This window comes from Rosa chinensis, chromosome 7 (assembly GCF_002994745.2).
Source record: "Rosa chinensis cultivar Old Blush chromosome 7, RchiOBHm-V2, whole genome shotgun sequence".
NCBI classification, from domain to species: Eukaryota; Viridiplantae; Streptophyta; class Magnoliopsida; order Rosales; family Rosaceae; genus Rosa; species Rosa chinensis.
This window is the reverse complement of record NC_037094.1, coordinates 61,654,133-61,679,373: the sequence shown is the minus strand read 5'-3', so window position 1 is coordinate 61,679,373 and position 25,241 is coordinate 61,654,133. Positions and strand designations below refer to the sequence as shown.

Here is a 25,241-nt window from a genome sequence, read left to right as displayed (position 1 = left end):
AAGATAGTACAAAGAAGGAGGGGGGAAGTATCCCTACTACGTAGAACAATGTGTGTATAGTAGTATTTGGTCTAATAGTATTAGTGCTTAATTTGTAAGTGAAATGTCCTGTGTATTGTGAATTCAAGAATGTGCAAGCAAAAGTATAAAAGTTCTACATGCTCGGGAGCATGTAATGCTCCAAATTTACTAAATTCAATGTGTATAGTGAATTTAAGAATGTACAAGCAAAAGTGTAGAAGTTCTACCATGCTCGGAAGCTTCAGAATGTACATGCAACCGTTTAATAATCACATGCTTCAAAACATAGTAGAAGTTCTCAATCAGGGTAAATACCTTCTATAGTACATGTAGTATCATCATTTGAACAATTTGGTACCTAATCTATTAAAGAGGACCACTTGATATCTAAGGTAATATTATGTAGGGAGAATGAGGACCTTATAATAAGGATCAAATGAGAACTTTTGAATGAACGATTGGATGAGTGTTTTTTTTTAGGAGAAACGTGAACACTTTCATTACTTCGGCCAACAAAGTTACAAAGGAACCCGCCACGTGTGTGGCCCTGATAAAATGATAACCTAAACGTAACCCTATACTGACAAACACATCACGCTCTAACGGTAGGGAGAGAGAGTAGGGAAGTACTCAAAAAAATGTCTCAGATGGACCCTAAGCCTCCCCTACCGAGCTCCGTTTCATTGTTAAAATACAACGAAAGAAACAAAACAAAATGAAACTAAAAAAGCACTAAAAAAGACAATATTCAAGGAGCATAGGCCTCCTCCTCAAGCCTAGAGAGCAGTGCACGACACTTTGTAGCTGAGAGAATCTTTGGTTTATGTTTCTTCCCAGCCCTTAACTTACCATCTGTAGGGGATGAAGACTTCTTTGCCTCAAACTGCAGACGCTTTGTAGGAGAGGTCTTCATACCAAAACTAAAAGAGGAAGTATCCACCCTGCGCTTCCCTGAGTGTTTTAAACTTTAATTGATATTTTAAAATCTCAATATGCATGTCATCTTGTCATTCATTCAAAACTCCTCACTTGATCCTTATTATAAGGTCCTCATTAGAAACTCATACTAAATGTGAATTCCATCCACTTTTTTGTCAACTCAAAGGGTCATTTTTGTCACTCAAGTCCCTTTCTCTACAAAATCACCTGGTCTAACCTGGATCATCCAATTCACACTACTTTTTACAATTTTCATACGATTCTGACCATGAAAAGGACCGTATTATGTAGAATGTTTGAAACACTGCTAAGAACAAGATGTGATATTGGACTCAACGCTAGTGCGTTAATTGCTACCACGGCCTATCATAGAAAAAGTCTCCGTATCTTTCATCGATGTTTTAAAGTAGGCCTGGCAATAGTGCAGTCACGGGCGGGTTACGGGTTGGCGGTCTTAACGGGCTCAACCCGTTATAACCCGTTATCTTAACGGGTTAAGCCCGATGGGTTCGCGGGTTACCTGTTGGAACCCGTTAAGACCGCTAAGGTTTTTTTTTTTTTTTTTTTTTTTTTTAAATTCTTTTCTAATCAATTACCCACTAAAACCCGTTAATACCTGTTAACAATAAATTGGCCATTGAAACACGTTAAGACCCATTAACATAAAAATGATTTTTTTTTTTTTTTTTGCATTTTTTTAAACTCTTTTTCACACCCATTATCTATTAAAACCCTTCTCAAAAACAAAAAACAAAAAAAAAAAACAAAATTATTTTTTATTTTTTTTAAACCCTCTTCCAACCCATTACCCATTATAACTCTTTTCATTGTTGATTTTCATTAAATCAAAAGTTAATACATATTGGGCTCACAATTCTTAAAATAAATAAAAAAATAAAAAAATAAAAAAATAAACCTTTTTTTTTTTTTTTTTCTCTTCTAATCGGGTTCGATGGGTTCCGTCGGGCAACCCGTTTCCGTCCGTTAACTAACTGGTTGTTAACGGGTTGGCAGCCCATTAACACGTTAAGTTATCATGCGGAAATAAATGGGTTTTTAGCGGGCGGTTAACAGGTAATGGGCTGAATTGCCAGGCCTATTTTAAAGCATGTAATTTCTTAATTAAAGTTTGAACCTTATAACCTCATATGTGGAGATTAAGCTAATGGGGGAATGATTGCTATCACGAAATTTCAGTTATGAATCTGATTTGACCTACTAAAGGGTAAATTATCTCGAGTAGATTATGACCATACAACAAAGTATCACTAATACGAACACCATTTCGTTGGGGAAACCACCACCACCACTAATCATCATCATTCAAAACAATCAAATACTCAAATAAGTGTAGTTAGAATTTGAGAAGAGGGAGAGATAAATTTTCTCTCATTCTGCCTAAGGGCTGTTATTCATTATTATTTTTTTATAATGTTCATGAAATAACAATATTACCTATAAAATTAACGAAATAATGGATACTTCAGTCCGACTGAGTATTTCTTCAAGTACAAAATAGTCATCTTTTATAGGTTAAGGGGTGATATTTCAGGTATTTTCCTTTCTCAGACGATATAACAACTTTTTCGTAAGGATCGATGTGAACCTACAATAAAATTCTTAACTGGAGCAGTATTTTATGTTTAAAAACAGCTCAATATTCTGCATCAGTTTTGAAGAAAACTAACTGGTGTAGAAGTTTCCTGTATGAAACAAGCATACAGCTGTATAAATCAAAAGAAATTGGATTGGATCCTCTAATTCTGTAACGACAAAATACTTGATAAATGATAACAATAAATATTCAAATAAACAATGACAAGAAAACATGAAAACTGGAAAATGACTGATATAGCCCACCATACTCACGAGGTGACACTATTCAATGGCATATCATATAAACGAACTCGTTTGTTTCTGCAGCAGAACACAAAATTGCCTTACAAGCCAGACTAAAAAAGATAATAGAAAACTGGAAAAGTAACAGCACAATATCTCTAAATCACTATGTTCCACTTATTAGTGGACCAATGCCTCAGGGATGTAATATTTTCAAAATAAATGCAGAATGATTTGGATGTTCTAAGCGACTACAAGTACTCTATTATCAGTAGAAAGTTGACCCACTTGTTAAAGAGAATCTAGAATTTATGATATGCAGGTACTCATGTGATCTTTCTGTAGAACTCATCTCAAAAGAGCCTCACTTGTGTGGTGTGCGAGGAAGGTGCTTGTATAGCTGTGAATGTACATAGGGGTGATAGAGTATGTCAACAATAAGTTGGACCAATTTAATAACAGGGGTGTTCGAATCAACGTACATATATAGTCAACTGAAAATCAGCCTAATGTTGTACAATGATTCAGTAATACTAGATAAAAGAAAATATAAAAACTCTACTGTATATTACACTGGTGTTTATCATGTCAAAATCGGATGCTAACTTACTATCTGGTTCGAGTTGTGTCATGCTGTCGTGCATAGGCCATGAGTAATCAATTGTAGCAAGGCACTTTGCAAGTGGTAGAAGAAATGAAAAGATGCAAGTAGTTTTGGTTGGGGCCTTGCACCTGCGGTGCAGAGAACTGCAATCGAAAGCTAGTAAGCAAGCAGAAAAATATGACTGTCCTCTGACCTCCCCACTCCCACGAAAGGAATGCAAATGACTTTGTGAAAGCGTCAATAGCAAGTATTGTGTAAAAAATAATGCATTCCAATTCTATTGCCTGGATCATGCTCCTGAGCACGTTCCATTATTAATGGATGAAAATAATTTCTTAAGAAAGGCAACTCTAAAAGACTAAAACATACCAGAAGCGCTCTATCTCTATTACTACTCTGCACAGTATTCATATCCACAGCATCTTCCAGTTCTCTCAGGACCAGTTGAACCCATGTCCTGATAGACATTGATGTAACATATTCACCCCATTTTACTCCAACGAACGAAACAATCTTATAGTAATTTCTTCCGATTTACAGGATGTAGAAAGATGGTTCAAGACTGTTGGTCAAGAATCAATTGTCTTGGACCATTGTATTGTATCAAACATCAACTTAAATGCACAGTATTCATATATTTACAGTTCATATCCACAGTACTTTTCTCCACCAAAAGAAAACAATTGTATTTGTACCTTCTTCTAAATATTACATAGTATAAAAAGATGGTCCTACACAGTAGATCCAGAAGCAATGTTTACTAAGAAGATCCAGATGCAGTCTATTTGCCGATGATCTTGCTGAGCAGTAGCGCAAGGGATATAGATTCCCTGCTAAAGCACAAATAAACAGAAGTAAGAGATCCATTGATTATATATAATTTCCAAATTTAAGTCAACGATTGGGATATTATCAGAAACTGCAAAATATGCTGCATAACAGATGAAAAAAACATATTGATCAGGTAACTAGTTGCTAGAGGGGAACATGTCTTAAAGTAGGATAGGAACTTCCAGAAGCACACAGATAACTAGCCAAACACACACAAGGAATATGCTAAAGAAAACTATTACGAAGCACAGATATAGTTGATAAAGTAATACACATATTTTGATTAAAAAAAGGAAGTAATGAAAACATTTCTCACACACTGTGAAAATCCAATATATTTTAACACAGTAGCAGCAAGTGGTAGTAAACCATTTCAGAAGTTCTTCATTAGTTTACAAAATCTTTTCTGTTCTGTTTTCTGCTTATAATTTATCCAAAGAAAGCTATTTCATTGTGCTTCATATTTCAAGAGGCCCTAACTAAAACCCACTATCATGCAAGAGCACTCTATGCAAATTCTTTGAGAATGTAAAGTACATCAGCATGTAAAGTACATCAAAAACACAGCCTACATATATCAAATTTCTGCCTATTTGACCTTAGCACCAACTCCCTTTACAAATTGATAGTATGAAAAAAGAAGAAGATTGTAAGGGATTTACACAGATTACATAATCCTGAATCCTGATTCAAAAATATAACTCATTGCCTTGGTACTAGTTCTTAGCAGCTCGCATGAAGCATTCAAAGGCCTGAACGTCCTCAGAAATGGAACTACAAATGAACCAGTGTTTTCAAATAGCTCATCACCATATCAAAACGCAAGAAAAGCATGCAAGAGTAATAGAACAAAAACTGAAATTTGGTCTAATGCACCCAAATTATCATGTAACCGAACCTCATAACAAACATTCAAACTTCTATGCATCTTTATCATGAAAGCTTGTTCTGAGAAATGAAAGCAGAGCAGCATTGGGTATATCTTTCACTTAATCCCAGGTTTACAAACAGTACATAAGAACCAAGACACCGGTGTTGGACATGCAGAGGCCTGTACAGAGGCATTGCTGCTTCATGGCAAAAGGTTGTGTCTCACACTTTGAAGATGTGTCGCTTGGAAATTTATTATGTAGACTCGTAGAGGAAATTAAACACCAAAAAAGCTTTTCATAGGTTACCAGAACAAGGGAAAAACTTTAAAATGATTGAAGAATTTCAAGTTTCAACTTGGCCATCAAGGAATAAAACACCAAAGACCTTTCTAACGGCTTATATCAAATATCCAAGTTAGAGGTCTAGGGAACACCATATATTATTCAGGATGTGTGGAACAATTGGAAAGATGAAAAAGCATCCACAGTCAACTTCCTCATTCATATCTTACTCTAAGAGTTGTCATGGATCCTTAATTTTATCTGTGTATGCCGAATGCCACAAATTAAGAACCATCAAAGTGCCATTATCCGATTACCCCAGCAGTGTCAAGCTCTCCTCTTGATGCAAGGGTAATTAGTATTCAAGTAAATGAGCTTGGGTGACCACTGATGCATGTAGCTTTGATTACAAGACACTACATGTGTCATAGACTAATAGCTCAGGAAAAGCATAGGTTCTGAGTCTAAACAAAACCCTCAGAAATCAAATGGCCAAAGAGATATGCAGCCAAAGTCCATGCTCTTTTAGCTTACAGATTCTGAGCTAGATAAATCCATCAACCCTTTTAACAAGATGGATTGGCTTCTGTCTGGCATCTACTACCTAGCCACTCATGACAAACATAGGGTAGGTAACCACCATGTGCTGAAGTTCAAATGCAGGAATAGTTCATTTTAATCTAATAGCATATTCCATCAGAATATAAGTGCTCTGAGACACTGGAGAATGAAATAGTCAAAGCAGTATCTATCGCTGAGAATGATCAGACTGATAGGCCAAAATGTGGAAACATAACACTGACCAGATGCTTGTTGGAATTTGGATAACAAAGAAAATGTGAGATCAAGAGACTCAAGAGCAGAACCATGTTCCCTCACGCTGAGTCCATCAACAATGAAGCAAGAGACTTGGATTGCAACAAAAAATTTCAATCAATATAAAACAGGATGAGACATTCCAACGAAAACAATTAATCAGAAAGTAATGCCAAAGGAAGAAAAATGAGAATAAAAAATGCTGCTAGAGATTGGGGAAACAGTAATGACCACTGAAATGGATGCCTTTCCTTATGACGCAGCGCCCTTTGCCTTGGAAATGATCACGGGGCATTGTGCATAGTTAGCACAATAGTTGCTCACACTTCCAAGAAACATCCTGTGTACAAATTAAATGCTTATGTTTAGCAAACTGGACTGGACTAGACTTGAATCATACTTCTATTCTATCAGTAAGACGGGAGAAGGATTTGTTTCTTGGAGTACCTTTTTATCGCTAAGTGACCTCTTCTTATAGGAATTCTTAGATTCACGCTACTTCTATTAAGTCCATATGTTCTTCTCTTTTGTATTTCCATAGAAAGTTTAGATATTATAAGGTTCTGGGGCATTCCAATCTTCTCTCCTTAGTCTAATATTTCCCTTTCACCTCCTAGAATTGACTGACTGCCAGCTTCGAGCATCAGTTAAATTCCTCATGCAAATCTTATCTTGGTTCCTTAATTGAGAATCACAATGTATGTCCCCATTTTCAGTCCACCATTTAAGATTTGAACACAAAGCTTCCCACCACCAATTCCTCATATGACCCTAGGAAAACATTCTGGCCCCAAAGTTTTAGTCCTTCAACTCAAATTTTAGAACATACAAAAATACCGAAATTACCTTTTAAGAGGGCCAATAGCTCTGGAGCCCATGACAAGTAAGTCAGCATGCAAATTCTCAACAGCTTCACAAATCTTCTCCTTCGGATCCCCAACTACCACTTGGGTTTTCACATTCACCTATTATTCCCAAAAACCCACCAATTTAATCCTCCAACTAAATTAGACATGATCATCAACAAAGCACTTTTAAGCCCATTATAAACCCTAACCTTCTTTTCGGAGCAAATCCTCAAAGCGTGTGCCAAAATGGCCTCTGTGATCCGCTTCAGGTGGGCCTCGATCGCCGCCGTGAACGCCGGCACCTCCAAATCGCCTGAACCAATTTACCCGTCAGTTCAATCGAGTCAAATGCGAACGATAATTGAAGATGGTGATTGCGGGGGGGAGGGGAAACTTAACTGGGGCCACCGAAGGGGATGGCGGCGGGAGTGAGGCCAGCGGCGATTGACGGCGGAGATTGGACGTGGAGGGCGACGAAGTGGCCGGCGGAGGTGGAATCGGGAGTAGAGGAGGATCGGAGCTTGAGGTTGTCGAGAGCCCAGGTCAAGGCGCTCATGCTCTCCTCACTGCCGTCAACGGCGACGATCACGCAGCCGAGGTTGCCGGACATGGTTAGGGCTCAAATTTGATCGGCGATTCGAACAGGAACTTCCGGTGAAAAATTGGATCTTATCCGGAACAAAGAAGATTGTTGTCAAGTTGGAAATGTATTTTCTCTTGGCCAAATGTCAACAGCATATATTTCACCCGCTCACTTGTGCAATCACTCGAACGTTCTGTATTTAAATTTAAATTACGAATAATATTTTATTTTTATTTATTTTTAATTAAAAAATAGCATTTAAACTTAAAATTTTTAATAATTTTAATGAAGAATAAATTCTTATTTGAGGGCAGCCGTACCAGCCCATATTTCCAAAAAAAAAAAAAAATGCCGATGACTGCCTTTTTAGTAATTGGAATTGGTTACCTCAACTGTTCAACATGACTTGGCAGCCAGTGCGAACCTCATAGGCAAATGCAAGCATGGAGCCTATGTTGCCGGATTTGTGTGGCAGAAAAGGAAAAGGAGAGAGAGTTTCCACGGTCTAGGTTGTCGCCGCCGCCAGGCGCCAACAACACTGACACTAAGCAGGAGTTGCAAGAAGTTGTAATCGGCCTGTGGTGGTATTACAAAGTAATAAACAATTTCATAACACCAACGTATTTGGAAGCGCCACTAGAAAATAGAAATCATGCATTCTATTGAGTTGGGCAGTGAACACGAATTATAGACACAATTACACAAATACTTGCATGGAAATTTTAGTGTTATCCATTAGGACAAACACCCGACTCTCAACTCTTCTCATCCCAAAGCAAGGCTTGGGCATATAGGATCTGATCTGATTATGACCATCCACTATTTATATATATCAAAACAATATGCAAGTGTTGAGAACAAAACTAGTATAGCCGTGGTAAAAGGTTAAAGTGCTGAAATGATGCATCCATCTAATCCAGTACACACCAACAGGATAAACATGCACGCAACTTATGAAACAAATAACCAAGAAAATTTCTGCATGCTCCATGGCCATAGTAAATTAGCATACAAATTTCCAACTCCCAAAGTTTACTTGGGTCCAAAACTTGGGCGTCTAAAACGATCAAAAACTAAAGACTAGTTTTCTTAAGGGCAAATTCAATTGACAACAGAAACAAAACAGATATACTCTCTGATCAAAATGCGGATAACTCTGTCTCCTTAGGCGCGGAGCCCCCTATGTAGATTGACCATGCGAGATGAAGTATCCTGAGATCCCCTTGCAGCTGTCTGATAGCCAGTCCTCCCAGAGCCAGCATATGCAGCATCTTGATATCGAGTGTTCTGACCAGTTCCCCTGGACTGACCTGTGCGGTCTCTAGAATACCCGCCTCCAGCAGCTTGGCCATATTGTCTCCCTCCGCTGTTATATCCTGTACGCCCAGAGCCACCTCCTTGCCTTTGATTGAAAGACAGATTGTTGTCTTGCCACCTGCCACCACCCCCAGCAGCATAGTCCTGGTTGTCTCTACGCTTTTGAGGCAGATCTAATCCACCGCCACCTATCCTTGCTTCTGTAGCTCTTTCATTGCTTTCTGCAAGGATTGACAACTTCTCAGTCAACTGGAAAGCTAAGGCCCGCAACCTACTGTGGGCTACGTCATGGAAAACAATGCAACGTGTTGGTTGGTCCCAGCTTGCAAGGAGCTCTTCGTTGATCATCATCTTGCTCACAATGCTATGAGTCTGCGCCTCTGAAAGGTCAAACATCATGGCAACTTGTTCCAAGCTAAGAGTCTTATAGGACGAGGAAAAGGTAAAGAGGTAGGTCCTCAGAGCCTCTTCCTTGATCTTACACTTGAGCATCTCTAGAACATTCTCACGATTCTTCAGAAGCTTCCAAACATCAAGAGAATTGATGACATCAAAAGCCTTTTGGAAGTCACCCTTGACAAGGGCCCTGGTTGCTGCCATTACATGGTCCCTGACATTTTCAGGGGGCCCTGTGAAAGTTTGCTTCTCGCTAATCTCAAGCAACCGCCTGAATGTCTTACTAATCAATCTTCGCTTTGCATCAAAGATGTTAGCTGCCATGTTAGGCACTTCCAGCAGCATGGCACATATCAGATGCACTGCCTCCAAGAGCTCAGGGTTAATGTGCATATGGTAAGGCATTTGTCGTCTCCTCTCCAACCTTTCCTGAAAATGAGAGAAAGAAATAATGATTACAATTTTATAATTACAGAAATGATATCAATGTAGTACTACCTCTGAGGGGGGAAAAAGCCATTAATCTAAGATGCATTAAACACTCCTCTACAAAAAAAAAAAAAAAACCACTGCAGCATTGGTAAAGCCATGCTGAACTACATAGTTTCCACTTTTCATGATGTGATTTATCTGTTTCGCTCAACTGACCTATTTCACCAATTTGCTCTCTGAAATACAATTGGTTACTCTCATGATCTTAAAGGTGATGCCTCAGCAATTCACAGTTGTTACACACAGGGTTCATCCAGCAATCAAAGATACAACTGACAGGATAAAGAAACTCATAGACGTATTTGTGAAGACGATGATTCTATCAGCATAAATTTATATCTTAGGAACCTAAATCATTGCAAAGACACTAACATGGACCATCGCTGTATTATGCAAGTCTGGACTGGTTAGCCGCACACAGACAATGCAATATGCAATCCTTTGCATGAACAATGTCAGAGATACTTACCCATCATATAGTCTAACCTTTAACGTGAAATTAATTATTCATTCTTAATGTGAATTTGAATGCATTTCAAAGTTATTCTTAGGCCAATGATAGTACACCTTCCTAATAAAGTAACGTGCTAGATACTTACCATATCTAAATGCAGGGTGCAGATACAAATCCACAACATATAAGACCAACACTTCAACAACCATCAGCTAGTACTTTTTTATTTAAAGAGCCATCAGCTAGTACTAAGATGACAAAATGTGTATCTACTTGTGGAATTTTGATCAAGTATCAACATGAACAATTAGTGCACACTTACTTCAGACATGTAAAGAAACCCAACTCTAGTAAACTCTTTTCCTAGCATGGAAAAACATCACAAGCACTACGCACCTGTTCTGGAGTTTTCTCATGATATCTACTTTGTGAGACACCTTGTGCAAGCAACTCCTTTACTCTTCCACCAGAATACAGTTCAGAAAGGCAGCTATGTCCTTCAGTGATCAATCCAAGCCGAAATGCACAGAGACCAAGTTGTGCCATGGCTCTGTTATAAAGTATCTGGGTCGAGATGTCCATATGCTGAATGTTATCCTGCAGGTGACTCATTAGCAGCAAGTCACGGGAAATGGAAAACTCATCCAGCAGAGCATGGTGATAGATATCACATAGCATTGCACGAGCTTTAGTCCTCTCATCCCCAAACTTGTAAACGAGGGAAACCAGAATATCCATCATGGTCCTGCTACTCTCTGAAAAGGTAGGTTTGCGGGGAACAAGCTCAGGCACTACAATAAATGCAGATGGACCACGAGTTTCCTCCGGTTTAGGCTCCAGGCCTTCACCATCTTCTCCTGTCTGCTCAGCCAATTTTCTCATGGCATCATAAACTTCTTGTGGCTTATAATAGATAAGTTCAACACGCCTTAGGGCTACCTTTGCAGCAGCTTTGAAATCCTTGACTCGTTCTAAATATTCTTGAACATTTTGAGCAAGAACCAAGAACATAGGCTCATCCCTAAGTCTTTCAATGTATTCACGAGTGTGAGGATCAATGCACTGCAAGCTCTTGAAGAACTCAGTATCTATCCTCTCTAAAAAGGCCACCAAGTTTCCCCAGACCCTAATGGTCCCATCATAATCTGGTCCTTTCTGGGATTCATTCTCATCAGGCTCCACCATATCATCAACTGTAATGTTGGGGTACTGCACAAGAATATCAAGTATAACTTGCATATTCTGCACACACTTCTTCCATACGTTTATTGGCATGTGACCGTTGAGACCAGGATTCACATCAAACTGAGCAGAAACAACGCTGAAGAAGATCTCCAGCTTCTGTGCAGGGGTCTTCGCAACCTTGGTCAAGAAGGTAAGTTGCTCAACCTGCTCAAACCTCCCAGTTCCCTTCCTTCCACGAGCAGCCACCACCTCCTTAAATTTCTTGTTCACTGTATCCCACGTGATCTCACTAGGATCCTTCATGAATTGCTTATCCATGAGTTTATCTTTCTTGCTCATCTGCTTCTGCCAGCCCTCCTCAGTTTGGTTATCCCCATCAATGTCTATATCCACCTCAACATCAGTATCAGAACCTGAAGGTACAACTTCAGTAGGATCAATTTCAGAATCTGTTACTTCCTCATCATCCGACTCCTCTTCTGCACTCTTTTCGTCCTCACTCTGCTCAGGATTCTCCCTTTCCTTATTAATCAAATCCTCATACTGCTTATTATTCTTCTTCAGTTTCTGCTTCATTGAGTTCAAGGCCTTGGCATTACTACTACTCATCTTCTTTTTTGCATCCTTGTTTGCCAAAGCCTGACCCAAAAAGTCCTCCAGCATTACAAGTGCCTTAATGTACAGAACAGGTACTTTCACAGACTCTGTAACGCGCATGACCTTCTCAAGCTGCTTGTTTATCTTGTCAAAGCTCTCCTGCAAGCTAACCCAGTCATTGATATTCATGGCATTCTTCATCTGGTGAACAGTTGCAGACAGTTCATCAAACCGCTTGTCTTTGGCAGATTTGACAACGCGCTTTGCCCCATCAGACTCATCACTATCACTTGCATTAACCTCCAGATATCGGTTTGAAACCGGTTCATTGGCATTGTCACCTCCTGTATTCTCGATATCACCATCTCCATACTCACTCTCCTCATCCTCGGAATCACTTCCATTCTACAATAACACAAGAAAAAGAAAAACAGAAAACATAAATCAAGACAAAATCATTTTCAAAATCCCATCCAAATTAGGCAAACATTTACGACTTAAAAAAATTATTCAATTAAGTAAAGAACAAATACCTGGGTCCAAAATCGAGACGCCATCCTTTCTCAAACAAAATTCACAAGAATCTGCATTCATCACATACATAAAAAAAAGGCCTTAACGTAAGTAACAGAGCTACCCTATTAATACGAGAGAAAAACAGCCAAATGTTTACAATATAAGTATAGTTATATTTGGTTTCGGATAAACGAGTTGCATATTCGTCCCCAATTTTACAAATCTAGATAAACCCTAGGGCAAATCGAAATGAAACCAAGTAAATTCGTTTCGCCAACTCAATAAACAGATTGGAAATGATTTCTTCGGTTCGTTTTTCCCTGACTAAACAGATTTCAGATTCAATTCAACTGCGTGATGATTCAGTAAACAGCGAACGAAGCAAAACGAATGGAACTGAAAATACAGAAAGCGATTCTGTGTGTGGTGGTTGAAGAGGAGTAAAAGTCTTACCGGAGTCGACGGAAGGAAGCTCCGGTCTGAGCTTCGTAGCGGAGCGCCGATCGGAGGAGAAGAGAGATAAGCGTAAAGGTGTCTTGCGGCGATTGAAAGAGAGAATACTGATACTCTGTTCGAGAGTAAAGGGAGAAAGGCGAAGATTAGGGCTGACTAGGCTTTAAGCCGCACAGCGTTATATTTAGGCCGGGCTTTTTTTTCATTTTAAGAAAATATTTTTCTTTTCTTTTTTCTTAAATTAAATTTTGAAAATTCTATTTCTTCCCACTTTTTTAAGTTTCATCGATAAGGTGTTGTTTGTTGGTTATTTCGAATCATCGATATCGTGAACAACTTTGGTTTAATTTTCGTTGAGTTTATTGGATAAGTATAGTGAGGAGGTGAGATTGACTCTTAAGTTTTTATCTTTTGATTTTTTGCCAGGTACAATACATCCCTACTCTATTCAGTTAGAGTTTGGGTCTCTTAGTCAGGATGTCATGCCATCAGTATGGTGTCATGGTAAAGGAGGCCTTCAGACATGCCATTAGTAGGGATCTCTTCGGATCACGTACGAGAGCCCTTGAGATCAAGAGTATTGGGAATTTGGGATCATGCTGAGGTGTCATGGCTAGGGCTGGGCTTATCAAACCGGAAAACTGAACCCGACCCGAGCCTGTATATAAAATGAGCAAGACAGAATGGTACTACAGGTCAAAATTTCACTATTTTGTCCCGTACTGAATCGTTCCATTAAAAAGGAACGGGCCTCGGTTTGTAAATTGTAAACCCATTTAATGCCCGACCCATACCGATATATATACACACACACACATAATCATTTTTTGTTATATTTTCTATTTATATGGGATATCATTGGTGCAATTTTGAGTCTATACTTTTAGTATAGAGTCGAGTACACTAAATCACACAATCTAACACGGTCAGCCCCAAATCCAAACCCCAAGTTCTGGTCTCATCCAACTATCGAACCCTCAATCTCTAATTCTCTCCCCCATCTTTAAGTCTCTCACACTCTCACCTTATTGGCCTCTCATAGACTCACCAATCTCATCAAAATTTCAGCACCATCATCATCAATGCATCACCAATTCAGTTCATTAATTCAGCATCATCATCATCAATTCTTCACTAGTTCACCATCATTGAAGAAGTTGATGGCTCGACCTCAACCAACTGCTTCTGATCTTGAGGATTCTTCAACAGCAACATCTCCATTGCAAATAGAAGCTGGTGAAGCTACAAGTCAACCTGGAAATCCAACTCATGAAGCTACAAGTCAAGCTGCTGCATCTGTAAGTGAAGCTCTGTAAACACAAGAAATTTAATGAAAATAAAATTCATTAAATAAATTGGTCAATCTTTGAAATTTTGACTGAACAAGCGTAATTGGCAAATGTGTCTGCAAACAGTACGCATGGCTTTTGCATCACCAAAATTATGTGAGCTTCAAGGATGACACATGTCAAAACATGAATAGTCCATCAATTAAATGATGTGGAAGCATCAATTATCGCTGATTGATTGTTGCTCAAGTTAAGCATTAAAACGGATCAATTGTATTAAATTGATTAATCTCAATGAAAATAAAGCATTAAATACAAATACTGATCATATTAAATTGATTAATTCGGATTTTTTTTTCTTCTTTTCTTTAAAGAGGATCAGTTGTATTAAATTGATTAATCTCAATGAAAATCAAGCATTAAATACAAATAGTAATCATATTAAATTGATTAATTCTGATTGAAATCAAGTATTACATACAAAAATCAATCAGATTATATTGTTTAATTCTGATTGAAATCAAGTATTAAATCAAATCATAATTGCTTGGCATATTCCTTAAATAAAAAGTAATTGAATCAATCAATTAAAACTGATTGATTTAATTACATATTTAAGGAATGTGATTAACGCTATGTCATCAATGCATTCCAAATTGAGGGAGACGCCTACATTATAAATACCTGTAACATCCCGAACCTAAATTCACCGGTTTACTAGTCATTGGGACGGTAAACGACCTTTACTTTTACTTTTACTTTCGGTTTAGTACTTTTAGTGGCCCTAAAAGTTGACTTTTTGTTCGGGTCAAAATTTGAGAAAATGTTCTTCATGGAAGTTGTAGAGGACGTTAAACCGAGCGCGTGCATATGTAGTACGTAAAAATCGGAGCTCGTATGCGAGAGTTATGGCCAAGAATGTGAAGTTACTGTTCATGGTAATTTTTGATTAAAATAGAAATTTACCCAGGGTAGGTTTCCATTTCCGGAAACCCACCCCAGCTCTTTCTCTCTCCTCCCCCCCCCCCCCCCCGAGCTCTCTCTTCTCCGGTTCGGCCATTTTCCTTCTTCCTTCGATTTCCGGCGATTCCGGCCACCAACCGGCGTGCCACCGGTCATCAGAGGAGCGCCTCCTCCCTCCGATCACCCTAGCAACCTTGGTTTTCGACGATTTGACCGGAAAAGCACGGATCGAAGCAAAATCCCCTCCGGCTGCAGTTTGAAGCTTTTGCCGATTTCCGGCGATTCCGGCCACCTCTGGTCCTCATTCCGGCGTCGAAGGTTCGGTTTTCATCACTGATCATTTCCCCTATGGCCTTGTATCACGATTTGTTGTGTAGATGCCGAATCGACGAATTGAAATTCTAGGGTTCTTGAGGATTTCTGGGTTTTTGTTCATTGATCGATTTCGGCCGTTTTTAATTGTTATTTGGGAATGTTGTAGTTGAGAAGTTGAATCAGTGTGTTGAGAAGGTGCTACTGTCAAATTTTGGTGGCCATCGGAGATGGTGGCGGCGGCGCCGCCACTATGGGCGGCGGTAGCGGCGGCTAGGATAGTTTATAAATTTCAATTTTTAGCTAGTTAAATTCTATAATTATCATAGAGCATATATGTGAAGTTTGGTGAATTTTGGAGGAGTTTGGAATTGTTTGTGAATTTTCGAAGTTTGGAGTTTTGTGGTGGAATTATGGGAAATCCGGCCGTCGGATTTCCCTCGTTTTCATTATGGAATATGTAAATTGAGGAATTGGAATTGTGGAAGAGATTTGGGTTGAATTTGAGAAGTATTGGAGATAGGGATTTTCGGATTTCGTTTAAGTTCGTAATTATTTTATCGGATTACCGTTTATGGAAATATAATTGTGTACAGGGCAATGTCGCGAGCTACGGATAGATGAAGGAACTCGTTTGCGTGGTTGCCCAATAGTACTGTGAGTGGACGTTTGTTTTAAATAAGTGATGCATGCATTTATTTATTAAAGCTTGTTCTATTTTATTAACATATTATTTTCCGAGCATATAAAGTTGATTGCAAATGATCTTATGGATTTGCTTTTAAATAATGATTCTCATGAATAATTATAATTTATACCGGTTGTGAGTTTCGGTTATTAAGTTGTTATGCTCGGATTCGAATTTATAATTGATGTTGATTTTCGACGAATTATTTCCGAGGTGATTTCCGGAATTATGCTATTTATATTATATTCCTATTCGTGGATTTGAGATTTTTGGAAAGATTTTCGAAATGGGATTTCGATGGAATTATTTTCGTGTTTATTTATTTGATCATTGGTTTTGGCATTGGGAATGCCTCATTGACAACCTATTTATTTATTTAGCGTGTGGGACACGCTGTTAATTTATACGACTTTACGAGAATTTCCGGGTACGGTTGGGAATCGTACCCGTGTTTTCTTTATTCGTGGGACATGGGGAAGCCTTAAAGATTTATGGGATTTTATTAGTTTTTACCCACCATACCTGGGTCGTTATATATATATTTATTGCTAGCTAGCCTATTAGAACTCCTCCCTACTTACTATGTGTTTGTGGGCGAGTAAGAGCAGAGCATGGGATGCTCCAGAGTGTGGGACACTCCGACCCGAGCCTAGGAGGCTCCCTTCTTTCGTATGGTGAAACTTCTTCCCCATATTTTATTGTTGCTTGACTAGCGGGGCTAGTCCGATTTTCACTGTATCCAGCGGGGCTGGTCTTATTTTCTTGAAAAATGAGATTTCGGTTTTACGATATAGTTTTCGAATGTGGTGACTAGCGAGGCTAGTCGATTTATCGTTTTGGAATTCTTGGATTTAAAGCTAAATGTATTTTTCTAATTGTTGCATGCATCGGTTATTAAAGAGAATAAATGTGGGAAAGTATGAAATCCTTTTACTTTAAATTGTTTATTTTTGTCCACTCACGCTAACGTTTTTCGTCTACTTTCCCCTGGGCCTTTCGGTTTCTAATGCCCAGTTTGCAGGCGAATTAGTGGAGGTCGGGCGTACATGACATTTGAGGCATAGTTGTCACTACTTCCGCAGTGTAGGATCGCTTGATCCTTTACTCTTCTTTTATATCCCTGTGTATAGTAGTTTTGCTCTGATTAACCTTTGGGATTAGTATTTTTGAGTTTAGTGTTTTGTGAAAGTGGAGTTGTTGGTAATTGGGAGCAGGGTGGCTCCAGGAGTATAAGGTTGGTTTGCTTGAAGTGTCTTGTGTGTTTTACAGGTTTTTGGGTAGTCCATTTTAGAGGTGACTCTGCCGAATTTTTGGTAGAGTTATCCCTAAGGTGGGCCCCACAGGACCACCTCGGATTTCAGGGTGTAATTCGGGGCGGGTCCTGTCAATACCCCTTCTCAAATCAAAAGAAGACACGACAGACAGAATCAGGCAGACAGAAGAAACCTCTCTAAAGCTTACGGCCCATTTTGTTGACATACATTGGAAAATGCACAAGAGGGTGATTAATTTCTGTGTGATTCAAAATCATCGAGGGCCAATATAGGGAAGCTTATAAAGTCATGCTTAGTGTAGTGGGGGATTGAGAAAGTAATGTGCATTATAGTTGATAATGCCTCTGCAAAAAAGTCTGCTTTAGAGTGGCTTGTTTCTAAGATGAATAACTCTGCATCTTACTAGCAAATTTTTAGTGGAAAGTACATGCATGTGAGATGCACTGCTCACATCACAAATCTAATAGTGGGGCATGGATTAAAGAGGTTGCAGATTGGAATGCTTTAAGAAGGCTGTAGATGGAGAAAAGATTCCAAGTAAGGGACGGGTGTGTTTGGATATCCCAACTAGGTGGAACATCACATATCTAATGCTGGAAGCTGCTTTGAAATTCAAGAAGGATTTTGCTGTGATGGCAGAGGATGAGGATAGCAATTTTCAAAATTACTTTAAAGAACCAGTTGAAGAATTTGATGAGGATGGAAACGTAGAAATAAGCAGGAGTAAGAGAAATAGGGTGGGGCTTCTAGAACGTGAAGATTGGGATAAGGCAGAAGTGTTTGTGGATTTCTCAAGGGTGTTCTATGATGTGACTTTGAGGGTTAGTGCATCATTGCACCCTATTGTGCACACAACTTTTCATGATGTGATTACCATGGAAAGAAATATAGATAGCCTGTTTATATTACCTGAGATAGTCATTGGATTTGATACTAAGAAGGTATTACAGGAAATGGCAGCCAATATGAACGCTAGATGGATAAAGTATTATGGCTCTTTTCATGAAATCAACCACACGGTGATCATTGGCTTGGTTTTGGAGCAAAGTTCAAGTTGAAGAATGTGACTCACATGTTTGTTGGTGAGGGTTTAGAAGATGATGAGGTGCAGAGCAGAACAATGGAGATTAAAAACATGCTTATGGCTCTCTATCATCAAGAATTTCACTTGTTTCTTCTATGTTTTCAATTTCTTAGTTGGTATTATATGGCGCTTAATTTCTGCCTTTTTCTTTCTTAGTATGTGGATGTTGTAGATGGAAGCAGACATAGGAAAAGGCAGTCCTCCCTAAGCTCTTCAGGTAACACTGTTATAAGTAGAAGCAGCAATAGTAGAGGATTGGAGGAAGGTTGTACAATCGAGTGCAGAGGCAGTTGTGGTTCATGAAGTGGATCAGTACTTGGATGCTTCACTGGAACCAACTAATGACGAAGACTGCTTTGACATTCTGTGTTGGTGGAAGATTAATGGTCCAAAGTTTCCAGTTGTAGCAGCACTAGCAAGGGATGTTGATGTTATTCAGACCTCAACAGTGGCATCAGAGTCATGCTTTTCAACATCAAGCAGAGTTATTGATACTTTTAGGAGCTCGTTAACTCCTAAAATAGTGGAGGGGCTCATTTGCATGCAAAACTAGCTGTTAGGTGATGATATTGCTGAGGTTGTTAGTGATTGCTAGATTGAAAACATTGAGTTTTATGAAATCATGGAGCAAGGTATGAATTCTTGAGCTTGTTTGTACTTTTTTAGCTATTTTCAGTGCATATGTGCATCATTAAATAACCGATATTTAGATATTATGGATTTCCAAAGCATGAAAGCACTGCATCTAGCAGGAATGTGTGTCCACCTCCAATTCCAAAAGCAAAAAGGAAGGGAAAGGCTATTGCAGCTAGTAATGTAATTGATGTTTGAAAATTTCAGTTAAAGTATTAAACTGTGTGATTCTAGGTAAAATTTTAATGGTTTAAGTCTTTGAGAAACTGTATGATACTATGTTTTATTGAATTTGGGAATTTGGAGCGACCTTAACTTTTATGTATTGTAATAGTCGTTAGTTGATGTGTGAACTGTGAATTTTCATTTTCGAAGTGTGAAGTGTGAAGTGTGAACTGTAATGCACTAGTGCAGAGTTGCAAACTACCTCCAGTGCTTGTTATTCACTTATTTGACTTATTTCCAGATTTTGTTGATGTTGGATTGTTGGCTGCTATTGTTGTAATGTTATTAATTTGGACAAAATACTGTTTACTCCCTATACTTATAGGGTCTCGACGTTTCAGTCCCTGACGTTTTAATTTCACCTAAAAAGTCCCTGAACTTTCAAATTTCACCTAAAAAGTCTCTGCCGTCAATTTTCGGTTAAAAAATCTGTTATCTTGCTGACATGGCACTATTTCAACAGTAAAATGACTATTTTACCCTTACTGACCCCAAAAAAAAAAATTTTACTCGCTTTTCTCTTTTCTCTTTTTTCTTTTTTAACTCTTTTTTCTCTATTTTTTAATTTGTTCTCTGTTTTTTTTCCTACTCTTTTTTCTCTTTTTTTTTAACTCTCTTTTCTTTCTTTTTTTTTTTTAACTCTCTTTTCTCCTTTTTTTTTTATTTGTTCTCTCTCTTTTTTTTTATATATATTTCTTTCTCTTTTCTGTTTACCTCTTCCTCATCTCTGCTCTTCGGCCTTATTTTCCTCCTCCCTGATCGCAGCTCCAGTTTTCGGCCACTCCTGGAAGCCGGAATGGTCGGGTTCTCTTCCCTTCAGATTCCGGCCCCTTCGTGGTGTCGGAGCTATATCAGAAGCTTTCTCTCGACGTCAATAATGTTTCTTTGGTGTTGGTTTGCTGAGATGATGAGCCAATAGAGATTCGAAGAGGATAAGGTATTTGAGTTTTCCTGCGAGTCTCCATGTTTGGTCTATTTGGCTGTTTCTGATTGTAACTTTAGAGAGAAATGTTTGAACAGTTTTGGCACCGAAGAAAGGGAGGTGGAAGGTGAATTGATTTGATTTGGGTGTGCTCCGATTTGGTTTGGAACTGTTGTATGGAGAGGGGTGATTAGGAGAGGTGGTGATGCTTGCTGGCATGACGGGGATGATGGATGGATGGTGGAATGGCCAGCACTTGCTTGGAGCGGCGGGCACGCCAACGGTGATTAGGAGAGGTGGTGATGCTCGCCGAAAACTGGAGCTGCGATCAGGGAGAAGGAAAAGAAGGCCGAAGGCAGAGAGGAGGAAGAGGAAGAAGAGGTAAACAGAAAAGAGAAAGAAATTAAAAAAAAACAAAAGAGAGAGAGAACAAATAAAAAAAGAGAGAAAAATTTTTTTTAAAAAAGAGAAAAAAGAGTTACAGAAAAAAGAGTAGGAAAAAAAAAGAGGAAAGAGGGTTAAAAAAAAAAAAAAGAGAACAAATAAAATAAAATAAAAAGAGTAGGAAAAAAAAAGAGAACAAATTAAAAAATAGAGAAAAAAGAGATAAAAAAAGTAGGAATAAATTTAAAAAATAGAGAAAAAAGAGTTAAAAAAAAAAGTAGGAATAAAAAGGGACAAATTAAAAAAATAGAGAAAAAAAAAAGAGTAATTTTTTTTTTGGGGTCAATAAGGGTAAAATAGTCATTTTACTGTTGAAATAGTGTCACGTCAGCAAGATAACAGATTTTTTAACGGAAAATTGACAGCATGGACTTTTTAGCTGACATTGGAAAGTTCAGGAACTTTTTAAGTGAAATTGAAACGTCAGGGACTGAAACGTCGAGACCCTATAAGTATAAGGAGTAAACAATATTTTGTCCTATTAATTTTCAAGTTTCATTGTTAATCTATACTGTCTTGATCAGTTGATTGTAATTTGTAATGCCTTCATCAATTGATTGATCAGTTGGTTGTTATTGTTAATTTGTAATGTTGAAAACTTGAAATGGTCAGTTGAGTTGAAACTTGATATTTGAGTTGAAATGATTTTTTTAGTTGTTGTTGGCTTGTTGCCTTGTTGGGCTATTGGCAATAATTGTTCTGGTTATGCAAGATATAGTCAATTAGTCATAATTGTCCTATAGATTAGACTAGAAAAGATAACCGCGCGATGCTGCGGTGAAAAAAGTTGTGTTTTGTGGTTTGATTAACAAAAAATAACTAAGCGATGTATAAATTAAACAAAAGACATGTAAAATGAAGTAGCTTACATATATACCAACAATTAAACCCATCAAAAAATTGTTGATGTGATTTCATTACAAAGGATTGTCATGCTAGGAAAAAAAAAAATCTTCATGGCTTCATTGGTCATCCACTTACATTGTTCAAAAGTGTATAAACCATAGTATGATAAAAAAAAATGGTTGACGTGATTATAGCACCAATGCAAAAGAAAAAAAAACTTAATGCTTGATCAGACTTATGCCTCTAAGAAGTTAGGTAGCATGTGTGGTATATCTTATTGTACTAAGTTTTGTTGTTTAACCTCAAATGTCAACAGAAGGTCCTGGATGAAACGTGAAGATTTGTTAATCGGCATTACCTTTGATAACTCAGAGGCTAGCCATGAAGGTGAAGTTCCTTTAGCATGTGAAATTTGGATATATTACCCACACCCAAAATACTGGTTGTCTGCAAACCTGGGTTTCAACTATAATTGTATGATCAAAACTCATTTGGATTTTCCTTCCAAGTTGAGTAACATTGTTCTTTTGATGGAAAATGTGTTATGTCAGAGTAAAAAGAACTTTGTTTTTATACGGAAATTGGAAAAGGAAATATCTAGAATAGTAACAAAATGTGCACAGCCTTAGCATTTTTGTCTTCAAAAACTCCTTTTGAGTGGAGTGTTTCAGTAATTGATGCTGAATCAACCTCCGGTATATATTTGCTATACTCAAGACTCTATTTCTTGTGATTAAGCTTAAAGAGCTTCTTTTTTTATATTTTTTTTATTTTTTTTTTAAAGATGATCAAATGGTTTCACTCCTGCCCTCATGGTGACTCGAACCCATGACTTCTTTTGCATCTTGTTATGTTTGATTAGCAATTATGTGTGCTTATTATGCAACAACTAACACCAGATGATACGTTTTAAGAGACATTTTTCTTTTATAAGTTGCATGGAAACGATTCTGAACCATATTATATATATGAACATGTGCAGGTATGATTACTCCAGATTTGGGCAGTTATCAGGCAAGGTAACTACAGTATGAATCATGAATTTGTTGTGATTCATTCTAATAGAAGGTTTATGTGAATCATTCTAACAGAAGGTTTCTCTGACGGTAGTTTGTATGCAGCCAAGTGAGTATAATAGTTGTGTAGATATATATTAAAGCTGCATATAAGTGTCTTGAAGAGAGGTATGATGCCAAGCAGGAGAACATAATCAGAAAGTGGTCCTACTGTTGATCTTGCTGGTCGTTTGCATCAACGCAAACCCATATAGAGAGGAAGCAGGGGCAAAGTCGGCAATCCACTATTCATAAGGAAAACACTCCTTTAGTATATAGTATAATTTGGTATATTTCTTTTGTTCGATTTGATTTGGTAACTGTTGTTGGCTTGTTGCCTTGTTGAGTTGTTGGCAATAATTCTTTGGTTCTGCAGGTTATAGTGATATAGTCAATTAGAATTAGTCATAACTCATAACTGTTATATACTCGTATATATTAGATTTGGTATATTGCTTTTGCTTGTGTTCAATTTGATTTGGTAGCAGGAAGCCAAGAATATATATTAGATCTTGATGGTTGCATTGTGTGGTTTGAAACTTTGAATTATGTTGCCCAATAATTGATTGCAGGTTCATTTGAATACCTAGAAAATTGTTGGGTTTGAAGTTGAAACAAGATAAGTGTATGTGTATTAGATTATTAGCAGGTTTTTTTGTTGTCATTAAAATCCCAAAGTTGGGCCCGGGCCCGGCCCAATACCAATCGGGTTCAAGATGAGTCGGTACCAGTTTTAAAAATGATGAATATCGGCTTGTCCCAGCCTGGCCCGTACCGAAATACAATTTCGAGATCGGGTTCGGTACCACCAAAAATTCGTCCCGTCCCGGCTTATGCCCAGTCATGGCAAGGTGACCAAAAGAGCTTGGGCAAGCAACATGACTTCATGTATGTGATTCTCACAGACGATGCCAAATGCTTCTATCATACCTGGAGGCTAAGTAAGAAGTATTATAGATATAGGGAATGACACAAAAAGTATAGTGGTTCACCTCGTCCCTGAGGCAGACTACGTCCACTTATAATGTTTCACTATAAGTAGCCATTATAACTGTGTGGAGAAATCATGGATCAAGCCCCTCTTTTTTAAGGTCCAATTTGAGATAAATTACTTATAATGTTTCACTATGAGTAGCCATTATAATTGTGTGGAGAGATCATGGATCAAGCCCCTCTTTTTTAAGGTCCAATTTGAGATAAATTAGGTTAAATCGTAAGCAGTTATAACTTTTAGCTTATGAAAGTTGCCTTTTACCAACTTTTATAAGCAGCAACTTAATTGTGTAACTTTTAAAATAAGTTGCTTTATTAAATTTTACCATACACATTTTTTACACAACCAGCTTTTTGCACAACATAAGCTATGCTAAACTGGCCCTAAGAGGGATCCCTTTTATAAGTAAGGAAACCTCCTCTCTATTACATCTTTCTGATTTGGGATATGTAGAGTAGAATTGCTTGTCTTGAAGGTGTTAATATCATATGCATATCGGTCATAAACACCAGAAGCACACGGCCATATGGCCACCGAGGCTTGGGTCATAACTCTACAAGGTAGGCTCAAAGCCTAATACATTTGATAACCTCACATTCCCAACTTTGACAGGCCACATCTAGGACTACATGGGAAAGGGAAGGTGACAAGTCCAAACCTAACACTATATATAAATGTCTCTTCTCTCATTTAAGATAAGCAACTACTCTATCTTTACTCCCACTTTGTCTACATTCTTACATGTATTTGACTTGGGCATCAAAGAGTCGTAAACCGGCAACCCCAGTCTACCCTCTGACCTTTATCCGTGATTGATAGGTGTTGGAATCTGGCAATGGTCTGCTCTCTCGTGATTCTTAGTTCTCCCAGGGGAACCATACATAAACAGAAGGCTTTTGGAGAGCATAGGAGGGTAACCTCCCTGTGAGATATCGTTCGACTTCCATCATGACGAGATAGCTCGGTGCTAATCTATGTAATACATGTCGTAGGTGTTTGAACCCAAAATTAATATTTTTTCTGACAAAGGTGTCTCAAATGAAACTGGGCCAATATCGGTGGCCCAAGCTATATATTTTCGACAAGTTCGAAATATATTCTTTAAAGGCTAAGTAAAGCCTGCTTGAAGACCAAGCAATCCTGAAGCGAATCTGGATATTCCTTGAATTATTATTAATTATTAAATATTTGATAATTAAAGATAGTTGATTTGCTTGATTACCAAGTATCGTGCAAGGCGAGAAGATAACCATGCAAGTTGCATATATGGCTGAGATTACGCGAGCCATGCAACGTAATAATCAAAGATTCCCCATATATTGCAATCAAGGACGCGAACAGTTTGGGTAAGGGAAACAATCTCCTTGCTCGTGAATATTGAGGGAGGCATATATAGTCTTATTAGATATATATGATTGTCCATGCAATGAAGGCCTATGGTGAGTCAATTAAGAAGGGAATAGTAGA

At 38.1% G+C, this 25,241-nt stretch overlaps 2 protein-coding genes across 6 annotated transcripts; both read right to left on the bottom strand.

Moving 5' to 3' along the window:
• Nucleotides 1–3,947: 3,947 nt before the first annotated feature.
• On the bottom strand, nt 3,948–7,821 carry LOC112179526 (universal stress protein PHOS34). Of its 5 annotated transcripts, XR_005804122.1 has the most exons (6): nt 7,452–7,820; nt 7,262–7,365; nt 7,051–7,169; nt 6,652–6,988; nt 6,436–6,544; nt 3,948–4,233 (listed from the first exon to the last, which is right to left on the bottom strand). XR_005804122.1 is itself a non-coding variant. In XM_024317960.2 (5 exons), the coding sequence occupies exons 1-4, from the start codon at nt 7,660–7,662 to the stop codon at nt 6,457–6,459; spliced, it is 522 nt and encodes a 173-aa protein (XP_024173728.1). In that variant the 5' UTR covers nt 7,663–7,820; the 3' UTR covers nt 3,948–4,233; nt 6,436–6,456. The 5 variants fall into 5 exon arrangements, 4 of the variants coding, with proteins under 4 accessions (XP_024173728.1, XP_024173729.1, XP_024173727.1 ...); XM_024317960.2 differs by lacking the exon at nt 6,652–6,988; XM_024317961.2 differs by lacking the exon at nt 6,652–6,988 and having other exon boundaries at nt 3,948–4,236; nt 6,451–6,544.
• A 746-nt stretch (nt 7,822–8,567) lies between these two features.
• On the bottom strand, nt 8,568–13,207 carry LOC112179525 (eukaryotic translation initiation factor 3 subunit C). Its single transcript, XM_024317958.2, has 4 exons — nt 13,046–13,207; nt 12,610–12,660; nt 10,691–12,481; nt 8,568–9,777 (listed from the first exon to the last, which is right to left on the bottom strand). The coding sequence occupies exons 2-4, from the start codon at nt 12,631–12,633 to the stop codon at nt 8,800–8,802; spliced, it is 2,793 nt and encodes a 930-aa protein (XP_024173726.1). The 5' UTR covers nt 12,634–12,660; nt 13,046–13,207; the 3' UTR covers nt 8,568–8,799.
• Nucleotides 13,208–25,241: the final 12,034 nt, after the last annotated feature.

Coding starts and splice junctions, on each gene's coding strand:
- LOC112179526 (XM_024317960.2), bottom strand. CDS start 7,662: ATGTCCGGCAACCTCGGCTGCGTGATCGTCGCCGTTGACGGCAGTGAG. Junction 7,170..7,261: donor GGATTTGCTCCGAAAAGAAG/GTTAGGGTTTAT, acceptor TGGGAATAATAG/GTGAATGTGAAAACCCAAGT. Junction 6,545..7,050: donor GCTATTGGCCCTCTTAAAAG/GTAATTTCGGTA, acceptor ATTTGTACACAG/GATGTTTCTTGGAAGTGTGA.
- LOC112179525 (XM_024317958.2), bottom strand. CDS start 12,633: ATGGCGTCTCGATTTTGGACCCAG. Junction 12,482..12,609: donor CGTCTCGATTTTGGACCCAG/GTATTTGTTCTT, acceptor GTGTTATTGTAG/AATGGAAGTGATTCCGAGGA. Junction 9,778..10,690: donor ATGAGAAAACTCCAGAACAG/GTGCGTAGTGCT, acceptor TCTCATTTTCAG/GAAAGGTTGGAGAGGAGACG.